Source organism: Bombyx mori, chromosome 7 (genome assembly GCF_030269925.1).
Source record: "Bombyx mori chromosome 7, ASM3026992v2".
NCBI classification, from domain to species: domain Eukaryota; kingdom Metazoa; phylum Arthropoda; class Insecta; order Lepidoptera; family Bombycidae; genus Bombyx; species Bombyx mori.
In genome coordinates, this window is record NC_085113.1 from 13,808,208 (window position 1) to 13,824,215 (window position 16,008).

At 51.6% G+C, this 16,008-nt stretch overlaps 1 protein-coding gene across 4 annotated transcripts in view; it reads right to left on the minus strand.

Moving 5' to 3' along the window:
• Nucleotides 1-16,008, minus strand: part of LOC101738393 (dystrophin) — a 513,865-nt gene that overhangs the window by 455,234 nt on the left and 42,623 nt on the right. For 3 of the 4 annotated variants that reach the window (XM_038012113.1, XM_062669469.1, XM_062669470.1), the window contains 19 exons: nt 15,457-15,663; nt 15,138-15,285; nt 14,320-15,057; nt 13,878-14,020; nt 13,401-13,788; nt 13,190-13,301; nt 11,130-11,277; nt 10,764-10,916; nt 10,215-10,619; nt 5,967-6,638; nt 4,458-5,570; nt 4,036-4,266; nt 3,075-3,353; nt 2,855-2,983; nt 2,399-2,746; nt 2,167-2,277; nt 1,340-1,500; nt 854-1,010; nt 501-788 (listed from right to left, as the gene is read on the minus strand). In XM_038012113.1, coding sequence (XP_037868041.1) covers nt 501-788; nt 854-1,010; nt 1,340-1,500; nt 2,167-2,277; nt 2,399-2,746; nt 2,855-2,983; nt 3,075-3,353; nt 4,036-4,266; nt 4,458-5,570; nt 5,967-6,638; nt 10,215-10,619; nt 10,764-10,916; nt 11,130-11,277; nt 13,190-13,301; nt 13,401-13,788; nt 13,878-14,020; nt 14,320-15,057; nt 15,138-15,285; nt 15,457-15,663 — 5,931 coding nt within the window. The remainder of the gene's footprint in view (nt 1-500; nt 789-853; nt 1,011-1,339; nt 1,501-2,166; nt 2,278-2,398; nt 2,747-2,854; nt 2,984-3,074; nt 3,354-4,035; nt 4,267-4,457; nt 5,571-5,966; nt 6,639-10,214; nt 10,620-10,763; nt 10,917-11,129; nt 11,278-13,189; nt 13,302-13,400; nt 13,789-13,877; nt 14,021-14,319; nt 15,058-15,137; nt 15,286-15,456; nt 15,664-16,008) is intronic. The other variant, XM_062669471.1, reaches the window with a different exon arrangement.

Genomic DNA, 16,008 nt, shown 5'->3' on the forward strand with positions numbered 1-16,008 from the left:
CGTGGACATCTATAACGTGAATGCCGCCATACACCTTGTGACAATAATTCTAAGGTCTCAGTTTTAACAATCGGTACAACAGCTGCCTCACTCTTTAAGCCAAAACGCATTACTGCTTCACGATAGAAATAGGCAGGGTGGTGGTACCTGCTTGTGCAGACTTAAAAGTCGTCATACCACCAATAGAGATGATAAATAACTCCAAATTATTTTTTAGCGTATTCCCCATAAATTTTATGGTACAAAACACAGATGACCAAAGTTCCTTCATAGGTCTTGAGGTTCCAAGCGATCGGTGAAAACAGGACATGCATAATTATGTACAGTCAAGATGTGCGAACTCTGCCAGAGGTATGCGATATAATTTTCAATGATTCAGACTATTATTAATAAAGTTGCATTTTAGTAGGTCTCCTTGTCAGTTGTCGCCGGGTTCGAATGTAAATGTTACACGTCGAATTAAAATTAAAATTTGCAATGATGTAAAGTGCAGTACATACCTTGACGAGGGAGAGTCGGATGGAGAGGCTGGTGGCGTCGGAGGGGTTGGCGGTGGTGTCGTGCAGCAGGTCGCGCGCCAGCCGCACGGGGTCCCTCGCGCCGCGCCCCCCGCCCCGCGCCCCGCCCCGCGCCCCGCCCCGCGCCACCCCGCGCGCCACCCCGCGCCAGCGCCGGTTGAGCGCGTCCAGCTGCGCCTGCACGTCGCGCGCCAGCCGGCCCCCGCACGCGCCCGCCACCAGCCGCCCCGCGCGCCGCGCCGCCTCCACGCACCCGCCGCGCGCCGACATCTGCGCGACAAGCCACTCGCTAGTGCCGGCCCACAACAGCTGCGCCGCTGTGTCCCGGGGCTCACCTGGTTCTCCAGGTCCCGCAGTATCTGCCTGGCGTCCTTGTCGGGCGTGGCGGGGTCGTCCGCCCTGCGCAGGGCCCGCTCCGCAGAGTCCAGCCAGCTCGAGGCGCTCTCCAGGGAGCGGTACAGCGACGTCCACGTCTCCTGGCACGACTTCCACCTGCGCACACACCCCGCGCCAACTGAAGGGACTCGTCAATACAGCTTATCGTAAAACGTTTTGGTTTCATTAATAGCATCATCAGCATCTCGGCCTATAGCTGCCCACTGCAGACCACAGGCCGGTCCGACCTGCCTGTCGCTAGGTCGTCGGTTAACCCTAGTGTCATAATTAAAATAATAATAATTAATTAGTAGGATAGATATTTATCGAAAAAAATTGGGTTTGACCGGGGACAACGATCGTGTCAATAAGACGGTATTTGTCGTCCCCCACGGCTTCACGGCAGCACGGTATTGTGTGTTGTAGTGAGGCCGGGCGCTGCTGACCTGCCATGTCGTTCGCTGTAGAGGCGCTGCAGCTCGGCCAGCTCGGCCGCCAGCCGCGCGTGCGTGCGGGCCGGCGCCGCGCCCGCCCCCGCCCCCGCCCCCGCCGCGCCCGCGCACGCCGCCACCGCACGCTCCGCCTCCGCCAGCAGCTCGCGCGCGCGCTGTGGAGCACCAGACGCGTTGGAGCACGGAGCCCCGCCGCCCCGCCCGCCGCGGCGCCCGGGGAGGGCGGGGCGGCGGGGCACAAGTACGTACTGTTTACATACGGGCAACTAACGAGACAAACTCAAGCCCATTCCCTTGCAGCTTCGTCCGGCCATAGACAATTTTTTTAATTAAATAAACTATAATAGGCAGGCTAGCTGAATAAAATTACGATTTTTTATTGAAAAATAATCTGTTGTTAGAAACATTATTAATTATATGTTTAGCTTTGGTTCGTCTACATATGTAGTTATCATTGGCTTTATTGGAACAGATACTTTAACCTGTATTTTTATTTAGTCTGCACGACTCAAATGTCAACTTTATGGATTTATTGATAACCTCAAAACAATACTCTAAGTTCAGCTCAAAGCGGGAGCAGTTATTTAATTAACGAGCGTAACACTGGTGACCCGAGCTCCATGACATCGGTTATAAATTCTCGAGGCAACGGTTTCACTTTCTTTCTGCTGTTCATTATGTCATCACAATTTGAAAACGTTGACAATTTCAATTACTATCACATAAATACAGTGAGTATTTACGAAATATTTAGCGAGTTTCTTAAATCAGTCTACATATGAAATAGTTATTATCAAGGTCGGTTGTCGGCGCGTACGTACGGCGAGCGCGTCCTCCTGCAGCGGGAACTGGTCGTACGGGCGCGCGTGCAGCGGCGCCGCGCGCAGGCCGCAGCGGGCGCGGGCCAGCGCACAGCGGGCGCGCTGCTCCTCCTGGGAACGGAACTGGATGAAGCAACGGCGCGGGCGGAGGAGCTCAAGCTTCATGGATCATAAACAAGTATTACTAAAGAAGAATCACCGTAAGAATGCAACTACGAGAATGACAACTGACCGGCTTCTTCTGCTCGCTTGGAAGCAGCGCCGCGTGGTGCTGGTCCCGGGCCCGGCGCCAGGCCGCCAGCGCGTCCGCCACGCTCTTCTCCGGGTACCCGACGTGCTCCGCCTTCAGCTCCTGGCACAGCTCCTGCAGCCGCTCCGCGTCGGCTTCCCGGTCCGACATCTGCTCCTTCAGCGCGTCCACGTCGCAAGTGTCCGGCCGGGCCTCGCGCTCCCGCAGCCAGGCCTGCAGCGCGTCCAGCAGCTTGTGCAGCTCCGCCACGTCGTCCTCGGCCCGCAGGGCTTGGTTGCGTTTCGTTTCTATCTCCGCCATCACGATGGACCACTTGTTGCGAAGTTTGTCCTTAAACAGAAAACAACGCCCGGTGTGAGACAACAAAACCCTAATAAATTATATATTTTTGAGGTGTTTGTTAAGTTGCGTTATAGTTGTCGAGTGTACCGGCAGTACCTGGTAGTGCGTCTGCAGGTAGTCGGCCAGCAGCGCGTCGTCCCGGTGCGTGCGGAACACCAGCGAGTCGCCGCGGGAGATGAGCTCCGCCGCCTCGGGGGCCAGCTGCGCTAGCTGGTTCTTCAGGATCTGCGCCGGGAATCAATTGACAACTGTTAGCTGACTACACTATTCAAGTTCCAGAGAGCGATGAAGTCGAGGCAGGACAGGGAGCAGGTACCTCCAGTCTCTTGGCGGGGTCTCGCTCGGAGTGCACGCCGGCCACCGTCAGCAGCGTGACGTCACAGCGCCGGAGTGCGGCCCGCGCCTCCGCCGAGAACTGAGCCAGCTCCGACGAGCCCTGCACCGCCGCCTCCGAAACACTCTCCGCCGAGCCGTCCGTCGAGCCGTCGGTCGAGCCGTCGGTCGAGCCGTCCGCCGAGCCGTCCGCCGAGCCGTCCGCCGCGCCGTCCGCCGCACTCCCCGCCGAGCGCGGCGACGGCGGTGGACTCGGCGTCAACTGTTAACCGTACCGTCATATAAACCTCAATAGGAATGTGAAATTAATATTAAGGCTAAATTTTAGTGTAAACGACCGCGGCGGCAATTAAGTTTATTTGGCTTTATCTTTAGAAAGGCAAAATCGAAAAATACTATAAATTGTAAAAACTAATCAGAAATAAATGTATTTGACAGAAGAGAATAAGTCGACTTTACACACATTGAACATTTGTATAGGTTTCTTCTTATAACACTAAAAACCGTTGTTTAATGTATGCTCTAAGGAGTTCAAGTCGCCTCGTTGCGGCGTTGGATTAATTCGAACGTGTTGAGTTCGGCTGCGGGCGCGCGCCATGCGACTGCGCTACCTCAGTTGCCTTTCAAAAGCTGAGTTACATGTCTTGCCGCTGTTAGCGTCCAAACTTAATGAACTTTCCAAAGGCATTGTCAGTAGAAATTAATTCAATCAAACACAAATTCAAAAATGTTAATAAATTCAGTAGTTTGAATATAGTGAAAATATATGAAAATCAAACAAAAAAACATTAAGAAACTTTGTCCACAGGATTTACTGATACTTGGAGTCGGCGTGCACGACAGTTACAACCAAAGAAATGAAACCGTTTTTCTATTCCTTTAGATTTGTGCAGAGTTGAGCTGTAATGGATTATTAGAATTCAGCGTGAAATCGAGAAACGTACCTGGACATCTTCGGTCTTTTGATATTTTTCAGTCTTCAATCTCTCCTTGCTGACGGGTATGTGGGACTTGACCGACAGCTGTGGCGGCGGGCTGGGCAGCTCCCGGTCCGCTCCCGACGGTTTGGGCGACATGGCCACCACCTGAACCTGCTTCTTTTTCTCCTCTTGTTTGATCGGAGTCGAAGTGGACAACGGCTCCTTGTCACCAAACTCAGAAGCAGAAAGACGGGACTGAAAATTCAAGAAGTCATTCGGATCTTTGAAGATTACAAGTGTACCTTACTCTGTACCGTGCGAGCGATCGATTAGTATCGCGAGACGGACACGGGTCCACTTATCAATATGTCGTGTCGCACCCTAATCTTACTATACATATGCACCTATTCTTGTGTTTTAAATTTCATTACCACGCTGGTCATTACCTGCACAGTGTCTTCAACTTCAGAGTAAATTAGTTCCTCCGGATGGTTGTCAGCGGTCCCGAGCGGCGCGGGCTGGTCGCCGGGCCCGTGGCTGTGGGAGGGCGGCGCGGGTCGGTCGCCGGGCAGCACCTCGTCGAGAATCAAGTACTCGTTGACTTGATCTCGGTGAAGATTCTTGTGGTCCTCGATCCGCTTGACGGCAAGTTCGTAAACTAGAGGATGCTCAGCGGGTTCTTCGTCCAGCGGTGTCGGCGGGGGAGTGCTCGTGTACCCGTCTCGTTCCCCTTTCTCCGTATTGGGTATGAGGTCGGGAACGTCTTCCACTTTCATAGTTTTGATGCTTTCTTCGTTAAAACTTTTCTTCCGTTTGAGAATACCGAGGGTCGGCTCCATCCTCTGGTCAAGCGTCTTGACCTCGACGACGAAAGTCTTGGGTTCGGAACCGAGATGGACGGCATGGCGGTCGGCTTGCTCTTCTGCTTCCGACTCGTTCTCGGTGTCATATATGACGTCAACAGTCTCCGCGCTCTGCGGAATGAACTCTACGACGGCGTCCGTGGCCTCGAGCGGGCAGAGCTCCGCGGGCTCCGCGGGGCTGACCGTGGCTTTTACTATTTCAAGTTCTTTAACCGCCACCACGTGACACGGGGTTGACTTCATTTTGGGCGGCTGTGCCGTTTCTTCTTTGGGTTCAATTTTGTTTTTAGAAATCTGAGTGAAGAGTTCGCTGTCCTTAAGTAGATTAAATGTACTGCTGTCTTTGGTAGATGTGTTAAGAGTGTCAGGAGCGTGGGGAGCGTCAGGGGTGGAGGGCTGCGACCCCAGCAGCGAGCTCACGGAGCGACGGTCCATGGAGTCCACGGACATGGCGCTGCTCACGCTGTCCGACATCGGACTCTCCGACTTTGTCCTCGTTCGTTCGAGAGAGGACCCCCTGCTCCTGCTGCCCCCCTCTTTGATCTCTTTTTTAATGGGCGCCGGGCTCTTGAGCGCGAGCGGTATTTTAGACTTTTTAAATTCGGGCTTGTCGGCCTCGGGAGCGTCGGCGGGGCTCTCCAGCCGGCGCTTTATGGTATCGGTAACGTTCTCGTATGGAGGCGGCGCGGGCCCCGCCTGCAAGCACAAACCGAACTGTATCTGTGGCGGAGGAGGTTATTGTGTTACGGCACACGATATTTACAGCGTTAGTCCGAAGGCGGCCCTCCCAGGCTGGATGAGATGATGGTTGCGAGATGATCCCAAGCGACGCGGTGATGATGTGCGACAAGCGTGAGTCCGGCCCCCGCCGACTGCCGGCACCTATGTGTGTGCCCGCGCCCGGCGGCGTGCGTGCGGACAGCGGTGTCGGAAGCAAACCCCGGTTGTGCAACTTCCCAAGGCATTTGTTGACGCGACTTAAATATTTTTTAAATGAAAAATACTCGAACTCGTCTCTGATTAGTTTTGAATGAACGAAGAAATGTGCAGCGGACCTCACGAAGTTGCAAGCCATATAACAATTCCACTTACCGTGATCTTGTCGAGGAGCTCCTCCCAGCGGGCGGCCAGCAGCGGGTCGCGGAGCTGCTCCACTTCCTCGGCTCTGGCTCGGAGCTCGTTCTGCAGGAGACAGAGCTTGGCGTCCGTGATGGTGTCCGCGGTCTCCAGTTCCCGCTGGATGTCGTCCAGGAGCGTCTGCAGCGCGCCGAGCCGGTCCGCAGGCTGGTCCCCCGCCCGGTCCCCCGGCTGGTCCCCCGGCTGGTCTCCCGGCTTGTCTCCTCGCTTCTTGAGTCGGTCCCAGCGCTCGTTGACGCTGTCGACCTGCTGGGTGAGGGTCTGCAGGTAGGCGGGGTCGCAGTCGGCCGCGAACTCCCGATAGTTGGCGTTAAGTTTGTCGCGGAGGGCCTGCATGCGCGACATCTCGAGCTCGAGGGTCTGCGGGCGCAGGTCGGGGCCGCGCAGCCAGGAGTCCAGCGCCTGCAGGTCGCTCTGGATCTCGCGGGAGGTGAGCAGCGCATTCTCCAGCTTGGTCTTGGACTCCGTGATCTGCGCGCCGAGCTTGTTGTACAGTTCCTTCAGGGCATCAATTTTCTTCGAGAACTCGTGGGGCTCGGGGACGGACTTCTCCTCGACCATCTTCCTGCCCGTTTTTATAATCGTTTCCACCTCTGACTTCATCTCGCTCAGGGTGCGGTAGAATTTCTGTATGGAAAAATATATTTGATAAGAACTCGTGTAAATCCAACTGTGTGATGAAAATTGAATGCATCTCGAACTGCTACTCTTCAACGTACGAGCCATCTATACAGAGCGACGCTCAACGCTACGAGCAGGTAGAGACAGTCCCAGCACATCGCGCGGCGGGGCGGCCGGCGCCGGACTGGCGGCAGCCCGGCGGCAGCACGCGAGCGACACGCGGACGCACGAGTGCGCGTGGAAATTACATATGAACGATTTGATAAAAAACAATAATTCTCAATGCACACTAAGAATTTTATTCATCATTATCAGTTGAATTTCATTTGTCCCTTTACTACGACCCCAAAAATATCTACACCAATAAATTAAACGGAGTTTTTGAAGACTACATAAGTATGTAATGTTAAATTTGATGAATTAATTCACAAATACAATCGATAGATCGAGAGGGCTGCGACTGTCGGGCTCGTCCGCGCGGTGCGTGTGCACTAATCCGCGCGGCGGCACGCGACGCTGCGAGCCCGACCCACCACTTCATACGCGCTCTTTAAATCGGACTATATAACTAGTCAGGTCATAAGTATTGTCACACAGTAAAAACTTTTCTTTTAGAATGCTGGCCACAAAAAAGTTTATTGAATTCGAATTTCGAATTGTTCATGAAAATAAAAATGTATACTTTTAGAATTTTACTCATTTTTAAATATGGAGTGGACGCTTAAAGAAGACCGTGTTGCAGTTATTGCGTTGCATCGTTGCGGTTACGCGCCAATTCAAATTTTTAACATACTGAAAAATTTGAATATAACCAAAAGATTCGTTTATCGTGCCATCAAACGATACAATGAAGACTCTAGTGTAGATGACAGGTCAAGAAGTGGTCGCCCTCGGTCTGTTAGGACTCCAGCAGTGATAAAAGCTGTGAAGGCGCGAATTCAAAGAAATCCCAAACGTAAGCAAAAACTGTTGGCCCTTCAGATGGGGTTAAGCAGAACCACGGTGTAAAGGGTGTTAAATGAAGACTTAGGGCTTCGGGCATATCGAAGAAAAACAGGACATCGTTTGAATGCTCGTCTAATGGACCTGAGACTAAAGAGATGCCGCGCTTTGTTGAAGCGGTACGCGGGAAAAAATATCGGGAAATTCTTTTGTCGGATGAAAAATTTTTTACCGTAGAAGAGAGCTACAACAAACAAAATGATAAGGTGTACGCACACAGTAGTGAAGAAGCGAGCAACCGTATTCCGCGTGTCCAACGAGGTCATTTTCCATCCTCGCTCATGGTATGGTTGGGAGTTTCTTATTGGGGCTTAACAGAGGTACATTTTTGTGAGAAAGGTGTAAAAACGAATGCAGTTGTGTATCAAAATACAGTCCTGACGAACCTTGTGGAACCTGTTTCTCATACCATGTTCAATAACAGGCACTGGGTATTCCAACAAGATTCGGCGCCAGCTCATAGAGCGAAGAGCATACAAGACTGGCTGGCGGCGCGTGAAATCGACTTCATCCGGCACGAAGACTGGCCCTCCTCCAGTCCAGATTTGAATCCGTTAGATTACAAGATATGGCAAAACTTGGAGGAAAAGGCGTGCTCAAAGCCTCATCCCAATTTGGAGTCACTCAAGACATCCTTGATTAAGGCAGCCGCCGATATTGACATGGACCTCGTTCGTGCTGCGATAGACGACTGGCCGCGCAGATTGAAGCCATGTATTCAAAATCACGGAGGTCATTTTGAATAAACTTTAGTGTCATAAGAATCTATGTTTTGTTAAGTTCATTTTGGTATATGAATGGTTACATAATGAATAAACTTGTTTCAATTATTTTACATTAAACATGTGACAGAATTTATGACCTGACTAGGTATTTTACTTGTCAACTGTTGTCATGACATTAATACTGTGCATGTATACGAGCAAGTGCATAGTAGTAGCCGTTTAGGTTATTAACTTAACATTGACGTATAATCACTTTTGTTATAAATAAATGAAGCCGGAATTGATATGTAAGGTTTTATAGACTGCATAAACTACAATGAGAATCAAGAATGGTTCCATGATTGACCAGTTGAACGCCTCGCAAAGGGAAAGGCCGGAAGTTCAAGTATTGTATTGTAGATTGAATTGAATTCAAACAATGTGGGAGCTTCCTACCGGAGCCCTATTTGTTGGTCAATCGAAAACGTTTGAATCTAGAGTAATCGGAACAAGTCGTGAGCTAACGACAAAAGAGTGGGAGGCTTTCTGCGCATCGTACACTTAGGGTTTTTCATTATTTTTTATTGCTTAGATGGGTGGACGAGCTCACAGCCCACCTGGTATTAAGTGGTTACTGGAGCTCATAGACATCTACAACGTAACTGCGCCACCTACCTTGCGATATAAGTTCTAAGGTCTCAAGTATAGTTACAACGGCTGCCCCACCCTTCAAACCGAAACGCATTACTGCTTCACGGCAGAAATAGGTGGGGCGGTGGTACCTACCCGTACAGACTCACAAGAGGTCCTACCACTAATAAACATAGGGTAAAGTTATATGGATCACTCAGGCACTATCTTTTTTATTATTAAATTAACTTTGTTAAATTTGGAATTTGAAAATTTTGATAGTTTTGTCCGAAGTTTCGCTCGTATTATAGTCAGAAATAACCCTATTTATAGCCGACTTCCAAAAGGTTATCGATTGATTCATTTTTTTGTAGAACAGGTATGTTGTCGAGTTTTTACCACTAATTTGTTTTTCCCATGTGGCGACGGATATGGAAGAAATACATGAAATTATATTATAAAGCTTTAGATTTTAGATGATTTTCATTGATTTCTCTGGTGCCCGGGAAATTATTTGAATAATATACCTAAACCTATTTCTAATTTATAAGCTTATAAGAAAATCTTACAGCTACTTTAGACAAGAACTACGAAACTTCTAAGGAATTTGTTAACTTATCTTTTTGAACGAGTATTGCTCAATGTTCAAGACAAAAAACAAATAACCTAAACTTTTACTAAAAAGTTTATATATGTATTTGTGGTACTAAATGTACATTTATCTAAAATACATTATCCATAAGAAGTTGGTGCCTGGAAGAATAAATGAATTTGATAAAAAATGTATAGTTAATAAACATATATAATACACCTAATATTTAAGTTAATAAAATTGGACGAGTGTAGTTTGCTGCAGCGGTGCGCGTGTACGACACAGGGAACCAATCACAGCTGATGGCATGTGACGCGACGCGGGGAGATCCAATCACGTAATCCATATGGCGCACCACCCCCGTTTGTATCATAACCCCAGCCGGGCCTCATTCTGTAGCCGGCTCTAACGCAGGTTCTGAATCTAAATGAACACAATACATCTTTAAGATTTTTCCCAATTATAGCGTATGTTCTTCTACTTATTCCTCATTATGTGGGGTGTACCTCCCCCCGCCCGGGCCGCGCCTCCGGTACTGCGCGCACTGCGATGGTTCGTGTTTTAGTGTTCTTTTAATTCATCCGTTACTGGTTCTATGATTTGCATGTTATTACTACAAGCACACAGCTGTAGGGAGCGGGGTCGAGAACTCACCAGACAGGTGCGCAGCTGCTGGCGCACGGCGTCGGGCGCGGCGGCACACAGCGGCAGCGCGGCGGCGCAGTCCCGGGTGAGCGCGGCCAGGCGGCTCGTGGCGGCGTGCAGGCGCCCCGGGACCGCACCGCCCCGCGCCTCCGCCGCCTCCAGCGCCGCCAGCCGCGCCGCCACGTGCTCCAGCTGCTCCGCCAGCCGCGCCGCCGCCTCGGCGCTGCCGGCCGCGCGGTACGCCTCCACCTGCGCCGCCACGTGCGCCAGCCGCTCGCGGTGCTCCCGCAGCTCGGCCAGCAGGCGGGGCGGCGCCGGCGGCTGCTGCAGCCACTGCAGCGCGCGGTCCAGGCACAGCTCCGAGCGAGCCGCCGCGCCCGCCGCGCCCTCCAGCCGCCGCGCCGCCTCCAGCGCCTGCCGACCGACCACATCCTACACTGCACTCGAGGAGCAAGGGGACAAGAACAAGAGAAGGGAACGAGACGTAACAGAAATTATTATATTATATATAATTATGTTTTATACATAAGTTTGCAGTCGGCATTGCGCCGCGTGTACCTCGGCGTGCAGGGAGGTCCACCGCTGGGTGACGCTGTCCACTTCGGCCTGGATCCACTTGGGCATGATCTGCGCGTCCACGAGCTGCCGCCCGATGTCCTGGATGCGCGACAGGCGCTCGTCGCTGTGGTTCTGCAGGTAGTTCTCTAGCTCCTGTGACACACAATTAATTGTACACAAGTAAAAACTTTATCATATTATTGCACAAGATTCTTTTTTGGTACTTTCCCTCGTAAATTACTAATGAAAGGAATAATTAACGCAATACAAAATGTACTGGGGTTGCAAGTGCATACCCCTGCATTGTAAATGAGTAGAGTATTGTGCTATGCACTTCACAAAGAGTAGTGTGGCGGGTGCACTAACGCTGAGCTGGTGCGAGATGTCCTCGGCGTCGGCGGGTCGCAGCGCGGCGGCGCGCGCCAGGCGGCGGGCCAGCGCGTCCAGCCACGCGCGCTCCTGCGTGAGCCACGCGCGCAGCTCCCCCACCTCCAGCCACGCCTCCGACACCACTCTGCCGCACACACACGTTAACTTCACGCAAACCGCTCGCTACTTTGCTTGAAAATTATAGTGACGACGGTGACACATAATTTGTATATTAAGTATATTTTTTTAAATAAACTTCTTAACTTTTAATTGTATTTTATTTATAACACCTAATACACTTCACGAATTCCTCTCTTTTCTTTAACTTTCTTCTAAGCACACAGGCTTAAAAATAATTATGGCAAATAAAAAATTAAATTAAATTATATGCGGGAAATAAAAGTGAATTTTTTTTTGTTGCAATGTGTACTATGCGCGACATTACCCCCCCCCCCCTACACCAAAACCTTGCCTTACGTGTCGCTTACTATATTAAAACGTCATGATAATCGCCTTATCGTTGCCGCCGCTGACTACTCCCCGAATCCTGATCATGCAGGAGCCAGTCACCGTCGACGCCCTAGACACGTCCTTACGGATCCATCAGATCCAATAACCTTTGCATTAGATGCCTTCAGCTCTAATACTAGGGGCAGGCTTAGGGACCCCGGTAACCGTACTCGTCGAACTCGACAAAGAGGTCGACGTGCAACCTAACCCATGCATCAGCCCGCTGAGTTTCTCGCCGGATCTTCTCAGCGGGTCGCGATTCCGATCCGGTAGTAGATTCATTCGCGAAACAATTGCTCTTGAGTTGTTAGGTCTCCTTCGGAGGCGCTCGGGCAGTTGTTAGCAAATCCCACCCCTCTTGGCTGAGCCTTTGCTCGCCCACCTGTCCTGGTGAAACTGGAAAGGCCTTCGGGCCAGCAGTAAACTTTCAATCATAAAAAAAAAAAAAAAAAAAAAAAAAAAACTATATTAAAAAATAGATTTTAAATTAAGATCTCAAATGTATTATTTTCTTGGAATAAATAATCTCAAAAACACTTGTTTACAAAATGAAATGAAATTTCATTGTAATCGCAGATCACAGGTCAATCATTCGATTCGAAAGTAGCATGCGACTATTGCGACTTCTTGTTTCTAAATATTAATTTCAAAAAAAAGTTAATTAATAATTTCTTTTATTTACAAAAAACATATGGTATTTTAATTTACAATTCGCCATTTGAGATTTCAATAAATTGTTTTAATTATAATTAAATTCATTATATTAATGTAATTTTTTTAACGTGATTTAGATTGATGATGATTTATACTTTAGCCACGGCTAGGTTGTGGCAGCTGTGTGTGCGTCTGTGTTAGTATGCATCTGTGTGTGCCCGCGCGTGTGCGTCTGTGTGTGCCCGCGCGTGTGCATCTGTGTGTGTCCGCGCGTGTGCGTCTGTGTGTGCCCGCGCGTGTGCGTCTGTGTGTGCCCGCGCGTGTGCGTCTGTGTGTGCCCGCGCGTGTGCGTCTGTGTGTGCCCGCGCGTGTGCGTCTGTGTGTGTCCGCGCGTGTGCGTCTGTGTGTGCCCGCGCGTGTGCGTCTGTGTGTGCCCGCGCGTGTGCGTCTGTGTGTGCCCGCGCGTGTGCATCTGTGTGTGTCCGCGCGTGTGCGTCTGTGTGTGCCCGCGCGTGTGCGTCTGTGTGTGCCCGCGCGTGTGCGTCTGTGTGTGCCCGCGCGTGTGCGTCTGTGTGTGCCCGCGCGTGTGCGTCTGTGTGTGCCCGCGCGTGTGCGTCTGTGTGTGCCCGCGCGTGTGCGTCTGTGTGTGCCCGCGCGTGTGCGTCTGTGTGTGCCCGCGCGTGTGCGTCTGTGTGTGCCCGCGCGTGTGCGTCTGTGTGTGCCCGCGCATGTGCGTCTGTGTGTGTCGACTTTCTTCTGTGGGGCACCCTGTATAATAAGAATTTTATTTTTCATTAAAATAATATTCAACTTAATATCAAAATCATATGAAATAAGTTTTGCTTAGTTATTGTTCTTTATGTATTGTTTGACTTGTGGAACTGTACACTGACCTGTGGCGGTCGTACACTCCCGACGTGACGAGCGTCCAGCGCGCGTTGAGCGACGTGACGCGGCGCGCCAGCCGCCCCGCCGCGCCCTCGGCCGCCACCAGCACGTCGCTACCTGCCGAGCGCCCGCACGGTCACGCGGCGCCGCAGCACGCGCCCGCCCGGGCACCGCCCGCGAGCTGCGGCGCCGCCCGCACACTTAGTATATACGTACTCTCTTCGTTCAGATTCCTGAAGTCCTGCGTCTTGTCGTCGCACTGGTCCTTGAGCGTCTGGAAGCGCACCTTCATCTGGTAGAGCTCCGTGGTGTCGCTGATGTTACATTCCTCTTCCTTCGGTATTTGCTCTTCGATCTGCTGCAGCCACTCCTCTATTTCGTCGATTTTCCGGAAGACTCGTTCGGTCCTCTCTAGCGCGCGGCGCAGCTGCTCGTTGTGCTGGCGGGCGCGGGCGACGGCGGTGCGGAGGTGCGCGCGCAGGCGCTCGGTGTCGGCCCGCACGGCGCCGGCGAACGTCTCGTCGCAGTCTTCGAGGATCTTTTCTTTTAGAGTCTCGATGTTCTCGAGCTTCGTTGTAAAAGTTTCTGTTTGTTCGTCGAATTTCTGAAAAGTAAGAAGATGACGTAACAGTCCGGGGGCGACTGCGGCGGCGCGTGCGGGGCGCGGGGGGGGGCGCGGGGGCCGCTACTCACGTTGCTGGCGTCGAGCAGCGCCTCGAGCGGCTCCAGCTCGCCGACGGGGACGGCGCCCTGCTCGTCCATAAACCGGTCCAGTTCCGCGAGCCACTGCTGCACCTCCTGCGCGCCCTCCTCTAGCTCTAGTACCAGCTTCAGACCTGTTCAAAAAGCCGATTTATGTTGGATCTTTATCTATGAAATAGTCGTTTAGTATGCCGAAACTTAAAACCATTTTTTTAATATGTTCAAATTTGATCAATCGAAATATGCACACACACAGTATCGACGCTCGTCTGTTAACGCAATGGTCATTTTTCAATGACCTTCTTGAGGAGGTCTAATCTAATCTAACTAATCAATAAACAAGTAGCAAAATTTAAAAATAGAATGGTATATTTTTAAAATAAAATTCATTAGAATAGAATGTATCGCCAGCGGCCGCTCCCTACCGACTCACCGCTCTCCAACTTATCAATCTTCTGTTGCAGGATGGTTTTGGTGTCTTCGAACCTGGTGACCAAGTCCTCCAGGCTGCTCCTCAGACTGAGGTCCTCGAGGCTCCCCTTGTCGCAGTGGGCGCGTCTCTCCCGGGCCACGTCGTCGCAGGTGCTCTGCAGGTCGAGCAGGTCCGCGCGCAGCTGCTGCAGCTGGCGCAGCTTGTCCCGCATGGGGTCCGGGTGCGACAGCATGGCGTGCTCGGATATGATCTGCGACTCGATGTCCTGCACTTTCGTCTGCAAGCTCTGGAACCGGTCGCGCCTCTCCGGCGACTGCTTGAGCTGCAACTTGAGCTGCACTTCCCGGTTGGTGAGGCGGAGCACCAGCTCCTCGTACGCCGCGTTGGTTCGTTTGATGTCCTCTTCGATGTCGTGCTTGCGAGGGCCCGGCAACGGTTTGGTGAGCAGGATTATCGACTGAGCGTTCAGCTCCTTGAGCTTCATCTCGTGCTGCTTCACGTGGCGGATCTTATTCCGGAGATGAATGAGCTGATTGTTGGAGGGCGCGTCTCGCAGCATCTTGTCCTCCCAGGCGCGCACGTCCTCCAGCTCCTGTCGGAAGGCGCCCAGGTTCTTGTACAAGTTTTTCATGTCCTCGAGTAGATTGATCAAGTTTCTCAGTTCGAGGACGGTGTCTTGAATCTTCTCCCAGCGCCGTTTGAGCCCGTCGATGGTCACGGCGTGCTGCTTGGCTTCCTCTGCAACCAATGACCACAAGACGCTGTGAGTACCGACGCGACTCCGCGCGGGTGGGCGTGGCGGCGCCCTCAGCACGTACCCTGCAGCGCCGGGTCCCGCGCCAGTCGGTCGTGTATCTCCTGCACGTGCTCGAAGTCGGCGCGCTGCACGTGCAGCTCGGCGTGCACGCGCTGCAACACGTGCTCGCAGTCGGCCGCGCCGGAGCCCGACGTCAGCTCGCGCTTGCACTGGAACGGGATCAAGGACGTACAGACCACAACTACAATTTTCGACAACAATTACATAATATTTTCTTTTAACATAAATCACTTAAAAAAAACGCGGTGATCGATTTTCGAACAAACTATTTAGATATAAGTTCCCGCGCCACCGACTGCGGCGGCGGGTCGGCCGCTCACCCGCTGCAGCTCGGCCTCGGCGCCGCTCGCCCAGTCGTCGAACGCGCGGTACCCGAGCTGGAAATCCGCGGCCTTCGTCTCCAGCCGCGCCTTCTTGTGCGGCGAGTCCTCAGGGTCAGCGCTCGCGGCGGTGTCGGTGGGTCCCTCCACTGGAGAGTCTGAAGTTGCCTTCGAGTCGATGTCGAATTCGAAGCCGAGTTCTTGGATCTGGGAACGGTATCCACGTTAGAAATCGGGTTGCACACGCCGGACCCACACAACACGAGGGATGTTTTGTGAATTCAATTCAGAGAAATTAAGATTTAATTTAATATTTACTTTGTACAGCAAAGTATTTGAAACAATACAATAAAATTGAAAATATTCAACGGCTGTCATTTTCCACAGAATTAGATTAAAATTTAAATTAGTTTTGAAATTAGTTTAAAACCAGATCATCGCTTTAGTTCACGAGTATAAAGTACGATGATGCCCTTTCAGTTTTTGTTCCGTCAGAAAACTATAAACCAACACTACAGAAGCTTAAATTAAACATGAGGATGAGACGGGCCT